We start from the raw sequence: 17,950 nt of genomic DNA on the forward strand, positions 1-17,950 counted from the left end.
TTTTAAAAGCGCCGGGGAGCCACTATCTGCCAAAGACCCTCATGTGGCTCCAGTGAGAGTTTAGCAGGTGGATATGACAAAATATTCTTGTGTGGCGGACAGTACTTTTGCTGGTCACCGTATTCCTAGTGGGTAATAAAATATAGTAATGGTAAGACTATGTTCTGTGTTCATCACCACTAAACATAACAGAGGACACTGTTTTCAGGCAAGATAAACTGTTGTTTTGTAAAAGGTTGCTGATTACCGTTATTACTGTTGTCATCCACCAGTATGATCTCCTTGAGAAGATAGGAGGGCGTTCTACTAATGGCTGAGTGAATGGACCGCTGAATAACGGACAAAGCTTCGTTCACAAAAATGAACACGATGCTCACTTGTGGCAGGTTCAAAGGATAACTGATGTTTCTGCATCTGTAGAAAGACCAATAAACAGGTGGTCAGGTAGGGAAGAGAAACAGAATGTTATATTATCGTGACTAAAATTGCGTTGTTCAGGTGTCCTTAAAAACAGTCGTTTTTTCCTCTATTAGGTATATGCTAGCAATGCCCAGATTAGTTAACACTGCACCTATCTGCTTTCATCATACTTTTATCATCTGTGTTACGACCGCAGAACACATTACACTCGAGGAAAGAAGACGGGGGTGAAGAGAGTAATTTCACGCGCCTACTTGTGCTTTTCTTTTGTTCTAAGATATAAATGGTGAAAGTAAGAAAAGCACAGTTTAAAATACAGTCAAACTGCCAAACCCCCAAAAAGATGAAACAAGAACAGTTTATTTGAGCAAGAAAGTCACATACTTGCAGGTGTCACACACACGCAGCTTGACAGAGGTTGCAATGATGATTTCAGCCAGAAGATGGTGTCAGCAAGTAGCCTATGTTCAAATTACGGACCCCTCTTTTAAGTAACTAATGTTGTCACATCTTTCTTCTGGCTATTTACATCACATGCCACCGCCACATTAGCCAAATCACATCACCGCATCTCTTTGTTTATCCAAGCAAACAGTCTGGTGTTTACATAATGCCTTTGCCTGAGCATATCTTCAAAGACGCATGAGGACAACACCAAGGCCAAACGTGTGATTAATGCGCCCCTAAGCCCAAACTATTTCCGAACACATCAAAAGAGTTTATACTGGTGGCAACAGAGTTACTGCAGTGGACAAAACATCCCCGGGAACTTTTAACCGTGCCAGAATTAGCACTACGACCTTCCCTTGTAGGCTGTTGTAACCTTTCTGGAGTCTCCTTATAATGTAAGTCACAATCAATGGCTATGTTTGCATGCAGGGGAATCGTTAAATCAAGATCAGAAAATTGCCAATGTTCAGGTTTCGTAAGGTCACGTAAACGTGCACAGAAATCCGAACATGCTCTGAATCGTACTGTTAATAGTTCAATTAAGTGACTTGTGTCATCCGATTGTTCTGGACCCAGGAAAAGTTAATATAAAGTTTACGTAGTGTTGAATATTTATTTTGAAGGAGACTCCGAGACAGGAAGTACATTGCATTAGGAGTAGGGGTGGGCGATACTGGGAATTTTGTTATGGAGCTGAGCAAATACATGGTAGTATCGACCAATACCGATACTTTTTGCATGGAAATGTCATGATTATCTAATTGAACACTTACCCCTTTAGTATTACAATAAGCACAGCACAAATATTTTAAGCACTAAAAACATTTAATTTACAACAGTATGAAAAAATGATTAGAACTATTCTATAACAACTGTTTGAGAACCATATCCAAGAAGGTCAAACAAAAAAGTAATGTAACAAAAAAATTTAAATACTGTATAACAATGTACACTAGAGGACTAAAGTACATTCCATTGCACATTTTTTTTCTAATACAGTCAATAATGCAGATAAAGTGTCAATTGCCACAGTGAAAACGGATTTCCAGGTTTGTTTTCAGGAACAGTATCATGTTTACAGATTTAGTTGCAGTACGTTGCTCTCTTTTTCCAGGTGTTTATTTCAATTTGTTTTAACTTCTGGTAAGTGTGGGCACATAGTTTTTGGCTTCTCTTCTGCCTGGCAGGCATGATGCAGGTAGTGTGCCTATCAGTCATGACTCAGGCATAAACTAAATGAGTGGGCAAGGTGCTAGGTGAGCGAAAGGACTGCGTTATCTACATAGATAGGTGAAGCTTTATAGGAGATTGGTGGGGGAGTCAAGTGTCAATCTGATCCAAGTACTTTATATTTGGATCGATTCGCTCAACTCTAATTTGGAGCCATATTGGTTCAGTCTGGTTAAAGTTTTTATTGACACATGGCATAATCACCATCTTCTTCCATGGGTGCGCCTTCGACCCTAACATCTGTAAAACCCTTTTGCTGATAAATACTTTTGGTGTATTACATTGAGATTGATAAAGGCTTTGTGGATTTTGTCAATTGTTTGTGGCTTGGTGTCTTGTATTTCCATTGAATGTTTAGGTTTTACTCTGTTTTGGATTAAATTGGAGCTTGGACACTAATCTTCTTGACTCAGCACTTTTGTGAATAAATTAAAAGCCACTAATAACCAAACAAAGTTGACGACGAATATGATTAATTCCTCAAAGCATTTGAATCATGAGACACTTGTGCACTTGTTTTATTCTAATTAGACAGTTTTTATTGTGTCCGTTCTTACCCAGATGGCCTGAGATCTGCTATTGGCCTATCTAATGGGAGTCGATCACTGAGGTAACTGTTGTAGCCGTAGTACTGGAACATCTTGAGCGCCACTCGACGATTGTCGGCGCTGAGCTCCTGACCCCATTGAGCGAAGAGCGACGAGTCCGAAAATGAAGCGTCCGCCTCCCCGTCCTCTCCTCGGCCCGGAGCCTCTGAGACCCAAGAAGACAAATAGCGTCAAAGATTGTCTGGAGCACATCTGTATGTTATGTGACAGCAAAGCAAATATGGCGCCGTGGTCATTTCCATTGAGATAAATGGCGTTCTCGTGATCTGATCAAGCATGTGACAGACTTGTTTCAAAACAGAGCAAGAGTTCACACTCCAGATGGGAAGCCCGAGTGTCCTTGAATGAAATATCCAATCACTAAAAGAGGCAGGTGGTTACGTCTGCAGACACTCTGACTCTTTGACCTCCAGGGAGTAAAATGAAAAAAAAAAAATCCCATCACATCTACTCTTTGCCCCAGAAGCTTCGAGAGTTTCAAAGTAACAGCTTGCCATTGAGCATATGGGATGTGTAGCAGCAGGTAAGGTGTGCAGAATGATCCTAATATTGATAATATGTAAAGGAATGGTTAAGGTCTTAATTTTTTTTTATTTAATATTACTTATTTTTATACTTTTATCCTTACCTTACTATCTTAACTGTGACATTTTATCTTGTAAATGTTCTTGCACTATCAGGATGGCATTTTTCCGTTTGTTGTGCGTTTCACTTGATTTGATGACAATAAATTCTATTCTATTCTATTCTTTAAATTAATTAATATAAAGTTTGGTGACCCCTGCCATACACATTAAACAGATCTATGGTAGATCATAGCTGCAAGCAAATACAAATTAAATCAGCACTACACAGAAAGTTTTCTCCTGTAAATAAACCCTAATGTTTAATAGCTGCTACCCCAAAATACAACTTGTGCAGTGATTCTAACAACAACCACTAGAGAGAGCCTGTATGGCACTTGACATTTATCAACATTCAAAAAAAAAACAGACAAATGTTTAAGAACAGGGCATATTAGAGGTGCTAAAAATAATACCCTGCTGCCCGTAATGACAGACGCAATCTCCATAAAACATCGGCAGCATCTGCTCAGTCGTCGAGCCTTCCTCTAGGAATTGTATAAATGCATGCAGGAGGTGTTTATAAATCAAGACAGTAACCTGATGGCAAATAGGTTTGGAATGCTAATTGAAAGAAGGTAAAAAATGCACGCTTATTGTGAGTTCCACAGGTTGCCGGTCTGATGTAGGAATTCCTTTGACTCCTGCTGCCTGTCGGGGCCTTACACCAGGAATGTTCACACTCGGATGTGAATATTAAAGCACGAAACGGGTTGGTTTAGTAAACCTTGGAGTGGATGCCAGCCTCGCGCTGGCCATGAAAAATAATTGTATTCAAAGAAAATCGCGGAAGCGCTTGTGAATCTAAATTCACAGCGAGACAACCTATCCTGTTACAGATTAAATTTAAAGAGATAAATGAGAAAAAACGGGAAAAACGTGTTGAAGATAATGGGATATATTGTTCATTTGCATGTCCTAATAAGAAGGAAATGAAATAGATTGAAAAGTCACTTTGGTATCATCTGTTAATCCCAGAGGCTTACTGATTTTGTTAGGGAGAGGTTTTATGACAAAGCTTTAACAGCCCACACTACTTTAAACAGATTCATGTTATGCAGAGATAATAAACCCCTTAAACAACTAATAAACATCTCTTAGCTAAGTGGAAGACAATTCTTGTTTAATTTATTTTAATCTTAATTATTTTAAAACTCAGAACATTTTTTAGTAATGTATGCTTACATTGTACATGACAGTGTGTTTACGTTGCAACCAAAAAAAACCCCCCCGAATGGTCATGTTTTCATATATTTCAATTAAAGGTTGAATTAAACAATTTCAAGCTTAGTTGCAGAACTATGTGGAAAGTTTTTTTCATATCATGCTGCGTATGTTTTGAAATTGAATGTCTCAAAAAGTATTATGGATACAAAAACACATCTAGTAAATTAGGAAAGCTTGTCGTCTATTTTTCTTCATGGAATGTTAAAAGATTTTAAATGAGCGCACCATTGGTCACATAACGCACCAAGCCGATTAGTCAAAGTCAGCATTAAATTGTCAGTTGTTGCAACAACTTCTGTTCTTCCTCCCTTTAGCTTATCCACATCTCTTGGAATAGGAGGCACATGCACAAATTTTTTTACAAATCCCCACAAAAATAAATAGCAATGTGTTAGATCTAGAGATCTGGGAGGCCAGGACATGGGATCGTGATCGTTCTCACCAGATCGTACAATCATTCTATCTGGCAGTGTTGTTTTCAGAAACTGTCTAACCCTGAGGCTCTAGTGTGTTGGTGCCCTCCTGTTAAAAAAATTAATGATATTTTGTAGTACTTTTGTAGTATTTCTGTGGTAGTATTTTTGTTGTACACACACAAATGGGGCAGCATGGCGGCGCAGTGGTTAGCGCGTGTGCAGCACAGGTCTGAGATCGAACATTCCTTTGTGGACTTTGCATGTTCTCCCCGTGCTTGCGTGGGTTTCCTCCGGGCACTCCGGTTTTCTCCCACATTCCAAAACCATGCATGTCAGGTTAATTGGCCGGTCCAAATTGTCCCTAGGTATGAATGAGCGAGTGAGTTGTCTGTCTCTGTGTGCCCTGCGACTGGCTGGCAACCAGTTTAGGGTTTACCGGCAATGTCGGTAAACATGTATCTGGCTTCCCATCTGTATGGAAAGGCGTTTTTCAGCATCCATTTTTATTTTGGCCATTGAGATGGTTTAGCATCCACGTTATCCACTCCACCAGAAACACCCCCTGTTCTTCTCCGTTTAGCCTTCTTTTTCAGCGGGAAGTATAGATGCTAGTCCCCGGGTGTCACGTCTCCGCTTCCTGACACTTCAATTTGACATTTAATATTTGTTAGTGAATGAGTTTCTAAGTAGTTTTAACAGTGGCTGCGCTCGTCAGGGTCAAGCTAATCGATTGATGCGGTAACATTTCTGTGAAGTCTTGCGCCGCAGCTGAAGCGCTGCATTATGGGATTTGTAGTTTGAAAGTTATCAGTGCTTCATCTAGCCAGGCTATTATAGTAGATACAATTATTTTGCTGGTCAAATATATTTGTACACCGGGTGTGGCCTGCGGGCTGTGAGTTTGGCTCATATGCCCCCGTGGAGGTAGCTCGAGTAAAGAACACACACACACATTCTTGCAACCTTGACTCTTTCTGGGAAATTGCTACAGAGGAGGGGATTTCCAGCCCCCTCGAAACACCTGTTGTTGGGAGTCATTAGGTGACCAAACCCTCAATTCGAACACCTGATGCCAAGCGCCAAGCCCAGAGGCAACGGGTACCAAAAGTACATATGTGTTTAAAATCTGTTAAAATCAAGTGAAAAAGAGGTTCAACTGCATCAATTTTTTTCTAGTTGTAAGGCCCGCAAGCACGGAAACAAACACGATCGCTATATAACTTCCAAATGTCCTCATCATATGTTTTTCCAAAGCCAAATTTGAAACAAGGTGATTCTTCCGATGCAAGAACAAAAACAAATGAAGTGATAAATATTTAATCTATGAAAGTCTACTGATTTATTTATTTTTTAATCAAATGATTTTCATTCGTGTTTCTCAGCTTGTGGAGAAGAGACTGCTTGGTATTTAAAGGCCAACCATTATTATTAATTTTTGTCTTACAGCCTTAATAAAATGCTTCTTCATCACTGTTTTCTCTTGGCAACCAAAAATAATATGATCCTCCTGCTTTAAATTACAATTGTTTTCAATTTGAAGTAAAAAGCGCACAATATATATACCTTAGCTAATCAACTCCTTCAATTCAAGGTGTTTCTCAAGAATGAGAAGCCATTTTTTGCCATTTTGACTGATTTATGAAGGCCTACAGAATATTTAGTTTTGTAGCTATATGGGCATAGATAGGACATCTCCTAAGAAAGCTTGAACCCCCATCTTTATTTAGAAAAACAATATGATTCTAGCATTTTCCATTGTTTAGAAAACAACAGTTGAACATTGCTTCTTAAAAATACTCATTATCAAAAAAACTTCTGAGAAAAACATTTCAGCAGAATTTTCACTTTGGTTCTATTTTTCCATTTGTAAAGCCTCCATTGTCTAAAAAATGCTTTCCATAAACACAAGACCACTTTACTTGCAAAATAACCCTTTTATTGCAAAAACACAAAACTAATACATGAATTATGCATTAACGGTGCATAAACTTTCAGTTACCATTACGACCACGTTACCTCAGGTAACCACGTTCATCCTTCCCTTACCGGACAATGACAATTGGACTCATCTTTTCTTTTTTGAAAGAAATAAGCCATGTTGAGGAGTTATAACTGCCTATTACTATTTATCCATATCTTCACTATTCTCACCACACTGCTTCAGTATGCCTATTCGCTACGTGGGGCCAACCACACACTCTCATTCACCGGAAAAGGGAAGTGGGGGCTGCTTCAATGTGTAAACAAAGATGTGATCAAATCCACTATTGCTATCTAATGGTGATTTATCATAATGAAACCATTCCTTAAGACTTGATACTTACTGTCGAGCAGCGCGAAACCCTTTCTAATAGTTTTTTTCTTTTTCCGCATGGTTGCTTGGATGCAGGTGGTAGGACAGTCAAAACAAAAGGTGGAGCTTAAATGAGTAGTTTTGAAGGAAGAAATGGCGAAGAAAAGCCACCAGAGAGCAGTGTCATTTTTAAGCGGTATGTTGAGAAAGCACTTTTCAATCCTTAAAAAACATTACAAATTTAAGCACTTTCAAGGATTTCAAGCACTCGTACAAACCCTGGGTGCAAAATGAAACTAGAAATACATGTTCAAAATTTTTCCACAAAAGCAGTAGTTTCCAGATTGTTGAGTAACTTAGCATGTCTGCTGCATTATACACCCAGGTATGTGAGGGATTCAGAATTCTAAAAGTAATTACCAAAGCAAGGCATTCTTTTTAAATTGATGATGGGTCAATCAATGACATACGCCTCTGATGATTAGTTATTGATAGGGAACATTAAAAAATAACTAACTATTGACAAAAAGTTTTTTCTTTCTTAATTTGTCAATAGCCAAGATAATCTGTTAGACTCCGGTTTAGTGTTTTTGGGTACAAAATTGCTTTTTCGACAACGAGAAAGAAGGCAACGCGAGGAGGTAGGAAAGAAGCAGAGAACGGGAAAAATAATACTGTATTCCCTCGCTACTAGGCGCTCCAGTTATTGCTGGTTCACTGTTGCAGTTAATTATTTAAATTGTCAATGATATTAAAGTATCTTGCATTGTGTTCTGCAGCTGAAAGCACACAGCAAATGCTGTCAAGGGGGAGATTGAGTGTGTGTATGTGTGTGTGTGTGTGTGTGTGTGTGTGCGCGCGCGTGTTGGGTGGACGTGACTGTAAGCATGAATGTAATAAGCTGATGTATGCTGTCAGTCAAACAGCAGGGCGGGCACACAAGTCAATGTGTCCACCACAACAGACTGCGAGGCACAGCAACTGTAAAAAGTATTTTAGCTGCTCGTTACATTGAAAAGAAATTCATCATTTAAGTGTGAAGAGCGTGATCACCACCTGGTGCCCCATGAATTGTTATGAGGTCCGGGAAGAGACTGAGGCGGCATTGGGAAAGCAATAGCGGTGCTGCACAGCTAAAGCAATAGCGGTGCCGCACAGCTGGCTTACTGCGGCTTGGATACGTAACAACTCTAACAAGCCACCCCTGCCAGGGCCTGTATCTCACCAACACCAGATCCATTACCTATAAAACAGAGGACCTTGAGCTACATCTCTACAAACAGCTACATTCATTGTATTTTAATTATCACAGACACATGGCTCAATTTAAAGTTCCACGATGCTAGCATGCAGCTAGCCGGCTGCTCTACATCGCTTACTTACGCTAAAAGGAAAAGCCCTCCAATTTTGTTGTACAGTTGTATAGTGACAATAAAGACCCTTCAATCAACTGTGATTATGTGATCTGTGCTTCTATTTGTAGATCTATAGTTGTGATTTTGTTCCAGTTGTATATATTTTATGTCACCGAAATCTATCATGGGACCTTTTCGGAACGCAAACCTCCACAAAAAACAAGGGCTCACTATAATGGTTACTCATCCTTTGTTGGAACCTTGGCATGGCAAAATAGACTCCACTTATTGTTCTGAAGACCTGAGTTGCCTTGACAGTTAGAAAATGGTCACCCTGGCTCAGTTCCAAGCACAATCGTGAAACAAAAAAAGTCCTAGGAAAAAAGATCCTGCAACCTAAAAAGAACTCAGCGTTTCATGACGTGCCCATTGATTGTTACAGTACAGCCGTTGCATGCTGACAACAGAGTCAAATGGATTTGAAGAGATGAAAAGATCTCGAGATTACTTTGACATCCAACAGACGTTTTAAACAAATGTGCCCCGACGGTCCAAAACGCAAGAAGACATTTTACAATTTCTCCTCCACCGCAGTGTCATCCGGCATATAAAGTACAGACATCAGACACTTAGCTGCTGTCACAATATGAATTCAATTTTCCTTCGGAGGGCGACTAATAAGCAGGACAAGTCCTTGATGTAGGCCACACTCTGATCTCATCGTTCTAGTGACTCACACTTAAATATTTATTTGTGAATATGAAAAAAAAGGCTGCCGTACAAAGGAGATGGAGTGCACGGGAAACCATTTGGCACTCAGTCCTTTTCATGCAGAAAATCCCCAACGTGCTGTCAGTAATATTTTACCAAACAGAATTCCAGCAGAGGAATTCATTGCTTCTCATTGTTTGTGTTTGCTTTTAGCTTTTTGCAAACACTCCCGTGGGGAGCGACTTTCGATTCTTTGGAAATCACTTGCAATTCAACATCAACACTTGCTGTGTTTGTTACTACAACATTGCGGCAGAGAGGAATAGAACAGAGATTAAACATTTCTCCATGCTTAAATACATGAATTGATCTGTTTGTTGCTAAAGTTTCCATCACCACTGCCAAGCCTCGGACTCACAGACTCCGTACAAATCTATCCACTTTGAAGTCAAACTTGACAGTTGAATCCTTCTGATTTAATCTCAGCTACTGTTCAGGCTGACGGCTGGATAGCGACTGACAGACTACTACGTTGTAAAACAGTGTTTTAAGGAAAGTAAATTAATTTTTATTGAGTACTGTAAATATATATCAATTTCAATATAATAAATACGGAGACACTGCAAAACCAAATTTGGCACCCTGGTTTACCACTTTGACAGTGAATCATTGATTTTGTTCGTTTTTTTCACTGCGTTTTTCACTGGTCTGTGCTTGTCATAATCAGCCTTGGGGAGTAACAGAATACATGTAACAACATTATGTAATTAGGATATACATATTTTTTAATTGTACTCTGTTACAGTTACAGAAAGAAAGACGTAATCAAATTACAGGTATATTTCGTAGAAATAAGGATTACTTTGTAGGATTACAAATTTGTTTAAAAGTATATTTATATCGCACACTTCAGGGGATAGATAATAAAGAAGTCCGGTGTATATGGCAGTTTCTGCTTCCCCCACATGGGTCCATCACCCCGAAAGACGTTCGATTAAAACAATCCAACAAGTGATGGCCAGTCCACCACTGGAAGATACTATGTGCAGCTGAGGACTTGGGGGGGCACAATCTCTCATTAGGATGCATCAGAAGCTGGCTAATCAAACTGACATTTTCCTTTTCAAAGAGAAGAGGTCGTGTGCTGCTTTGTCTTCCTCTTTGTTTATCCCCAAGAGGGCATACGCAGAGGCAGAATTTAGTAGTAGGGTCATGTTTACTTGCGGCATCCTTTGTCATCTCCACCGCTTTGTGCTACACTCCTCATTAAACCCAGAAATCGCTCTTGCCCTTGAAAAGGGGAGAAAGGTTCTCTTTGTGCTTTCTCTTCACCTTTGGGAAAACGGTCCAGTTTTTGACATTCTTTGTCATTAGTGTGAGTAAAGTGTCTGCAACTAGCCACCACATACTTTGCTGTTTTGCTCCGAGGCAATGTTGACTTTAATGTGTCATGTTCTTTGTGGTCACAAATTACCATTGTTAAATATTAAGTAGACTCTGAAAATATTTATATATGCCACATATTTTCACACACTTTTGTCAGAATTACTCTTTATACTCTTCATTCTTTCTCTGAGGTACAATACAAACTTTGGTAAGACTATACTGACTATAGGGCGCACCTGAGTATAAACCGCACCTGTTGCTTTTGTAAAAAAAATAAAAAAAAATAGTATACACACAAACTACACAAAACTACAAGCAGTAGGTGCCCACATTGTAACTTACCCATGAATTTGTGAATTTGGGATTTTCTGAAGTGGTTGAAAAACATTAGAAAGAACCTTGAAAAAATCTCTTGTCATTTATGTGAATTGTCATTAAAATTTGAAGTGTATTGTTGTGTGTCTTTAAATTTGGACACAAAACTGTTTTAGGTTGATTCTAAAACCCTATTTACTGTGCATAAATCTAAATTTTGTGGCTTATAATATGTTATTAACCGAAATAAGAGTAGATGACCGGACATCATGGGTGGCACAGCGGCTGGCGTGTTTATCTGTGCTACCGCAGCCTCCCCGTGCAGAGTTTGCATATTCTTCCTCGTGCCTGCGTGGGTTTTGTCCGGGTACTCCCACATTCCAAAAACATGCATGTCAGGTTAACTGGCCGGTCCAAATTGTCCCTAGGTATGAATGAGCGAGTGAGTTGTCTGTCTCTGTGTGCCCTGCGACTGTCTGGCAACCCGTTCAGGGTGTCCCCTGCCACCTGCCCGAAGATAGCTGGGATAGGCTCCAGCACCCCCGCAACCCCACTGAGGATAAGCGGTGCAGAAAATGGATGAATGGAAGGATGGAACGGTCATTACATTGAAATTAAAAATAAAACTGGGTTAGTAAACAAAAATAAATCAAATTTAAGATTTCTCATCCAACACCATAAACCAAATTACATTGTTCTTTTACCATAATTTATGGTCATTGTTGTCTAGTGTCTTGTTCATTGTTTATTAGATTGTCAGCTTTTGTTCGAATTATTTTTGACTCTGGTCTTTCCTCTTTTTATTTTACCACTCACCAAACCTAGAACTAGTCCAGTAGCTTTTCTTCCATCTACCTAACAGCATAGGTGCTGCAATTAAAGCGTTATCAACTAAAATTAGAGTATTCAATTGGTCATCAAATTGGTATACAATATAAACAGGATTAATAAACCAAGATTAACCCTAACACCTTAAACCAAGTACAAGCGTTATTTTACTATTATTTATTTGTTAATGATTTGTGGATCATCTTGTCCATTGTTTATTAAATTGCCGGCTTTTGTTCAAATGACTTTTGTGTTTCCTTTATTCGTTTTACCACTCACCAAACCTAAAACTAGTCCAGTCGTTTTTCTTTCCTCCGCCTAACATAATAAGTGGTACACAGCGCTCAGGAAAATTCTTCTCATTCTTCACCACAAGGTTTACGGCACAACATTACCTGAACTAAGATGGATATTCATAATGATTTCTGGTATTTCATCTTCACTACACTTCAAAAATAACTGTCTACTCATTTGATATATGTAAAAATAATGATGCCTTCTCTTTACTAGTTTTTGAGTGGGGAAATATTTCAAATGAGGTCTGTCTGTTGAGTTCTGTGGTTGACTAACAACAAGGCAAAGAAGTGTGTGGTAAAAATCACCTGTAAGCCTAAATCGGACAAGAAATGGGGAAATAGCGGCTCTTTGAGATTTTTTTTTATAAATTCACATTATCAAATCTGTAGGCAAGGCTTCACTTCTGATAAAAATGAAACGAGTGCTTTAAAAGCAGAGCCAAAGGCGGTTGGAATTCTTTCAGAGATAAATGGACAACCTCGCCAAAAAAAATCATATCCAAGTGGGAATCCCTGACTCGCCATTTTATAAGGGGGCAGGGGCGGTTCTTAATAAAGTGGATAGCGAGTGAAAGCCTCTTGAAGCACCCGCACGGGATATAAATCAGAAATATATTTCTGAGCAAAGAGATGAGATAATGTTGCCGATGAACCAGTCATGTAAAGACGGCTGCTCGTTCATCTTTTGAGCCTATACTCAAGCCAGTTATAATTTTTCATATGATAGCTTTTTTCAAAGCTATTTTTTAGGTCAGAATGTGCACAAAGTAACAAAGTCACAAAGACTAACATTAGCAACAGTAAAAGTTGATATTGCAGCGGTGGGTAACTTGTTAATGATTGTAAAATAACAGTACAGTGATTCCTTACTGTATTACGGTTTACTTTTTGCGGTTTTGATACTTTGCAAATTTTTATTGTGCGTTGGCTTTTGTGGCAGACAATGCACAGCAAATGCTATTACAGGGGCAGGTTGGTTTGTGGATGCCGTAGGTCAAAGAGCAGGCCTGGCACACATGTCATTGTGTCCACATAAAACAAACTGCAAAGCATGGCAACAGCTAGTATTTAAGCGGCTTACATTGAAAGTCAAAAGACCGCATTGAAATTATGATCACCACCAGGTGCTCCATGGATTGTTATCGGCTTCAGGAAGAGACCGAGGTGGCGTCGGGAGATAAAGTAAAAGAGTGGCTGTAGGTCTGGCCTACTGCTGCGGCTACGAAACAACTTTCACAAGCCACCCCTGCCAAGCCTGTATCTCACAAATGCCAGTAATGACCCATGAAACAGATGACCTGGAGCTCGACGTGTGGAAAACCACGACACGAGTCTTGTATTTTAATTATCACAGAGACCTGGCACAGCCCGTAGATCCATGATGCTAGCTGTCCGCTCCCTACATCTCTTTCTTACACTGAAAGGAGAAGCGCTCCAATTTTGTTGTACGATGATATAATGACAATAAAAGTAATTAACTACGAATCTGTGTTTTTATTTTCAGATCTTTAGTTGTCATCTTGTTACAAACCTATGTATTATATATATATTTCTGATATCTACTAAATAAATAAATGTTTTACTACACTGGTTTTGACTATTGCTGGAGTGTTTTGGAGCAACAAGGGATTACTGTTTGAATGTAATTGTAAGGAAGTAACTGTGGCAGTTGCTAGAGCCTGCTTGGCCCTAATTCTTCAGCTCCACGTTTCATAGGCAGGTTTCGGTTACTTACATTTACTTGTCATATTTGTGCTGATTTTAAAAAGAGGGAGAAAAAAGTGCCACGCTTACCTATCACTTCTTTCAGTTCATCCTTATTTATATCTTGCCCTCGTTTTCACTGAGGCATATTTTAACGAGTCCTTTGAGTTTTTGTAGGTTTTTATGACAAAGCATCTTTTGAGTCAAACAGCAGGATCTTTTTTCCTGTCTTGTTCAACAAAACAAAAAGCAAAGGAAGTTAAATGCTAAGCAGACATTGTGATGTTGAAACTTCAGCACATCACAAGTGATAAGAAATTGTATGCTGAAAAGGAAGCTTTGAAATGCAAAGTATGTCTGCCCTTCCTGAATTGTTGACTTCCTGATATTAAATATGTCTGATCAATACGTTAAATGTTGCAGTGATTGGCTGGAAAGGAAACGCTGCAAGTTCTGATGAGTAGTCTCCTCTGCTCAAGGAAAATGTTGTCCCAAACTAGTGGATTTAAATAAATGCAGAGGATGAAAGAAGATGGGTCATGTGCAGTCTTAATATCGTGAAATGTATTAAATGATTTTAGTGACAGCACATCTACACTTTTATTGTTAATTAAAGTGCCTGGTGAAAGCATTGCCCCCAAATAACTTTTTGTCATTTTGCCTCATAATGAGCTTCAAGCTTTAAGCTAACTGAATTTGTTTCTAAAAACCATCAGCAACATTTGAGACACAATCTTGAAATGGAACCAAATTATTTCAACATTTTGTATTCAATTTACAACGAAAAGAAAGAAAAATAGGTGTCGCTAAATGTTGTCTGTGTGTTGTCTCAGCCCACTGACTTTAGATGTTCACCGATGACTTCTGAATGACCCAATTTCGACCTAAATGACTAACAATGACAGAGTGCACGTGTGTGTCATTAAGTTTCAGTTTACACGCACCTGCCCTGTGAGACACTAAAGAATAAACAGGATGAGTTGTCTGTCCCTGTGTGCCCTGCGATTGGCTGGCAACCAGTTCAGGGTGTCCCCTGCCCACTGCCCAGAGATGGCTGGGATGGGCTCCAGCCCCCCCGCGACCCTAATGAGGATAAGCGGTACGGATGATGAGATGAGATGAGATGAAGAAGACCAAAGAATCACAACAGACAGGTCCAGAATAAGGTTGTGGAAAAGTTCAAAGCAGGAATACAAGAAGAGGTAGCAAAATGTACACATCTCCTGAATAATATCAAAAAGGAGATATAAAAAAACTGCAAAGCTACCAAGATCTGGTGTTCCCTCTAAACTTTTAGCGCAAACAAGGAGAACACCAACCAGAAAGGCAACCAATAAGCCTGTGATCACATTGAATGACCTGCAGGAATTTACAGCTGACGCGGTACAATCTGTGCATAAGACAACTATTTGTCGTACTCTGCATTAATCTGCCCTTTATGGATTGGCAAGAAAAAAAAAAGCCATTTCTAAAAGAATACCATAAAAAGGCCCGCTAAGCGTTTGCAAGCAGCCACATGTGAGACACAAATAATGTGTGGAACAGGGTGCACTGGTCAGATGAGACTAAAGTTCAACTTTTTGGGCTGAATGCAAACTGTTATGTATTGTGTAAGAGTAACATTGCACATCACCCTGAAAACCCCATCTGCATTGTCAAACATGGTGGTGGCAGTATTATGGTCTAAGATTGCTTTCTTCAGTAGGAACTGAAAAGATTGTTAGAGTTGACGGAAAGATGGACAAAACCAAATACAAGTCGATTCTGGAAGACAATCTGTTGGGGTCTGCCACAGATAGGAAAACAACGCCCCAAAACACAAAGCACAATATACAATGGAATGCTTTAAAACTAACAAGATAAAAATGGCCAAGCCAAGAACCAGACCTAATTTCGACAGAACATTTGTGGAAAGATCCGAAAAATGCCCAAGGAACTTGAGCTGTTTTCTAAGAGACAATGGGCAAAAACTTTTCAAGATGCGAAAAGCTTATAGAGACTTACCTAAAATGACTTGTGGCTGTGATCGCGAGCAAATCGAGCTTATACAAAGTATAAACTGAAAGGGTGGCAATTTTTATGCAATGCCTACTTCTCAGGGCGGCATTAGCTCGGGAGATAGAGTGCTCGTTTTGGGATCAAGACATTGCAGGTCTGAATCCCAGTCAAAGTGTCCTTGGGCAGGACACTGAATCCCTAATACCCCCAATAAGCAGGTCGGCGCCTTGCATGGCTGCATGGCCGCTATTGGTGTGTGAGTGTGTGTGTGTGAATGGGTAAGTGTGAAGCACATTTTAAAGCGCTTTGGGAGGTCTTCATTGACTTAAAAAGCGCTATATAAATGCAAAATACAGACCATTTAGTTTTTTTTTGCGTAGCAAAATACAACATTTTGAAAGAAAATGTTTCTTTTCATGATTGTGCCTAACAATTGTTCCGAACCCTGTCCTAATAGAAGACCAGTTTTTGGTAATAATGTGTGTTTCTGCACTTTGCTTTCGCACCACTCCGAGTGGGTTCCTGGAATTGGTATTATTTATTGGTATATTATATTCCACACCAATTCAAAACTAAACCTACGCCTTTTGTATCAGGCATTGTCATTTTTGTCCCAATCATTATTTCTTGCACACCAGGATTAAGTACACTATTCATTATGTAAAATAGTACATTTAACAGATAGTGTATGACTAAACATTACATCATGCAATCAAAACATGAAAATCTATTAGAGTGGTACAAGGAGAATCACTAGGCTATGCAAGTGTGGGGAGAATTCTTTTTTAATGCTTGAGTATCTTATAAATATGGAATTATATTCATAGTTGTATCTAAAATCAACAATAAATCACGGTTTTCTTGCATTTCAAACTTCATTGTAATTGTACGTAAATAATGACAAAAAATGTTGACCATTTAAATGATAAAATTAGATATCTAATCTAAGTAAATGTAATTTAATTGACTCATTAAAGATAAAAAAAAAATATATGCATGTGTGTATTGTTGTATTTTGTGTCAACACTGCACTATGCATTCACATATCGGTTACTTGATGTAACTTAACATTATGTTCCACGTTTTAAAATGTAGTAAGGGACATTGTGTATTGTTTAACACCTCCTAGAGGTGAAAAAAAATACTTCATTCATTAAAAAAACAACAATATTGATTTTAATAATAATAAAAAATACATGTCAAGAAATTTGTATTTATTTTACATAACATGAGGCTCACCTAGAGGCAGTGTTTGTCAGAACCACAACAGATACAGGACCCAATCGCGTGACAGTCTCACACAAGAAATGGGGAGTCATGCACGTTAGGAAGCCGGTCTGGCGTGGAAGGACAGGAAGCCAGAGTCCGACGAGATCGATAATGAATCAAGGTAACGAAAATAAACAGGGGAAACAAGACAGGAACAAAAACTGGAGAAACTAACAAACAGGACAAAAATAGACGGAAAACGAAACTGGAACCCGAAATTAAACAGTACAAAAATAAACGGGAACAATACCGGACTGGAGATATCACAGGCAAACAGGATCGAGTCAGAACCCAGAAGTTCGTATGACGGGCAGACACTCAAGCAAGAGAGGGCTGAGCTTTATACAAACAGAAAGTCAATCTCTCAACAGGCCGCAGCTGGCACCACACGGGCGGGGCCATTTGGGCACCATGGCAACCGTGACACACATGGGCGCGGCCAATTGGGCGCCATGGCAACCATGACAGTGTTGGGGTTAGCGTGTTAGAAAAGAACGCGTTCCTTACTCTTCTCGGTAACGAGTACTGTAACGCGTAATTAATAAAATATTGTATGTAAACTTGCAGCACGGCGGCTGAGTGGTTAGCCCGTCCGCGGCACAGTTCTGAGGTCACGCACCTTCCTGTGTGGAGTTTGCATGTTCTCCCCGTGCTCACGTGGGTATCCTCTGGGCATCCCCGTGATGAGGATAGCAGTTCGGATAATGGATGGATGTAAATAAACTGTCGTTACTACGTCGCTACCTATTAAATGTAGATCATGAATCACAGCATCCTCTGATAGAAAGAAAATTACTGCTTCACTCACATTGTCGTTTACA

The 17,950-nt window shown here is 39.4% G+C and overlaps 1 protein-coding gene across 1 annotated transcript in view; it reads right to left on the reverse strand.

The window, feature by feature from the left end:
• Positions 1-17,950, reverse strand: part of galnt18b (UDP-N-acetyl-alpha-D-galactosamine:polypeptide N-acetylgalactosaminyltransferase 18b) — a 145,239-nt gene that overhangs the window by 76,645 nt on the left and 50,644 nt on the right. Inside the window, exons 2-3 of the mRNA XM_088334432.1 lie at positions 2,658-2,853; positions 248-414 (exon numbers count right to left, since the gene is read on the reverse strand). Of these exons, the coding sequence (XP_088190558.1) occupies positions 248-414; positions 2,658-2,853 (363 nt within the window). The remainder of the gene's footprint in view (positions 1-247; positions 415-2,657; positions 2,854-17,950) is intronic.

Source organism: Urocampus carinirostris, chromosome 4 (assembly GCF_059441175.1).
Source record: "Urocampus carinirostris isolate Australia breed hairy pipefish chromosome 4, RoL_Ucar_1.0, whole genome shotgun sequence".
NCBI classification, from domain to species: domain Eukaryota; kingdom Metazoa; phylum Chordata; class Actinopteri; order Syngnathiformes; family Syngnathidae; genus Urocampus; species Urocampus carinirostris.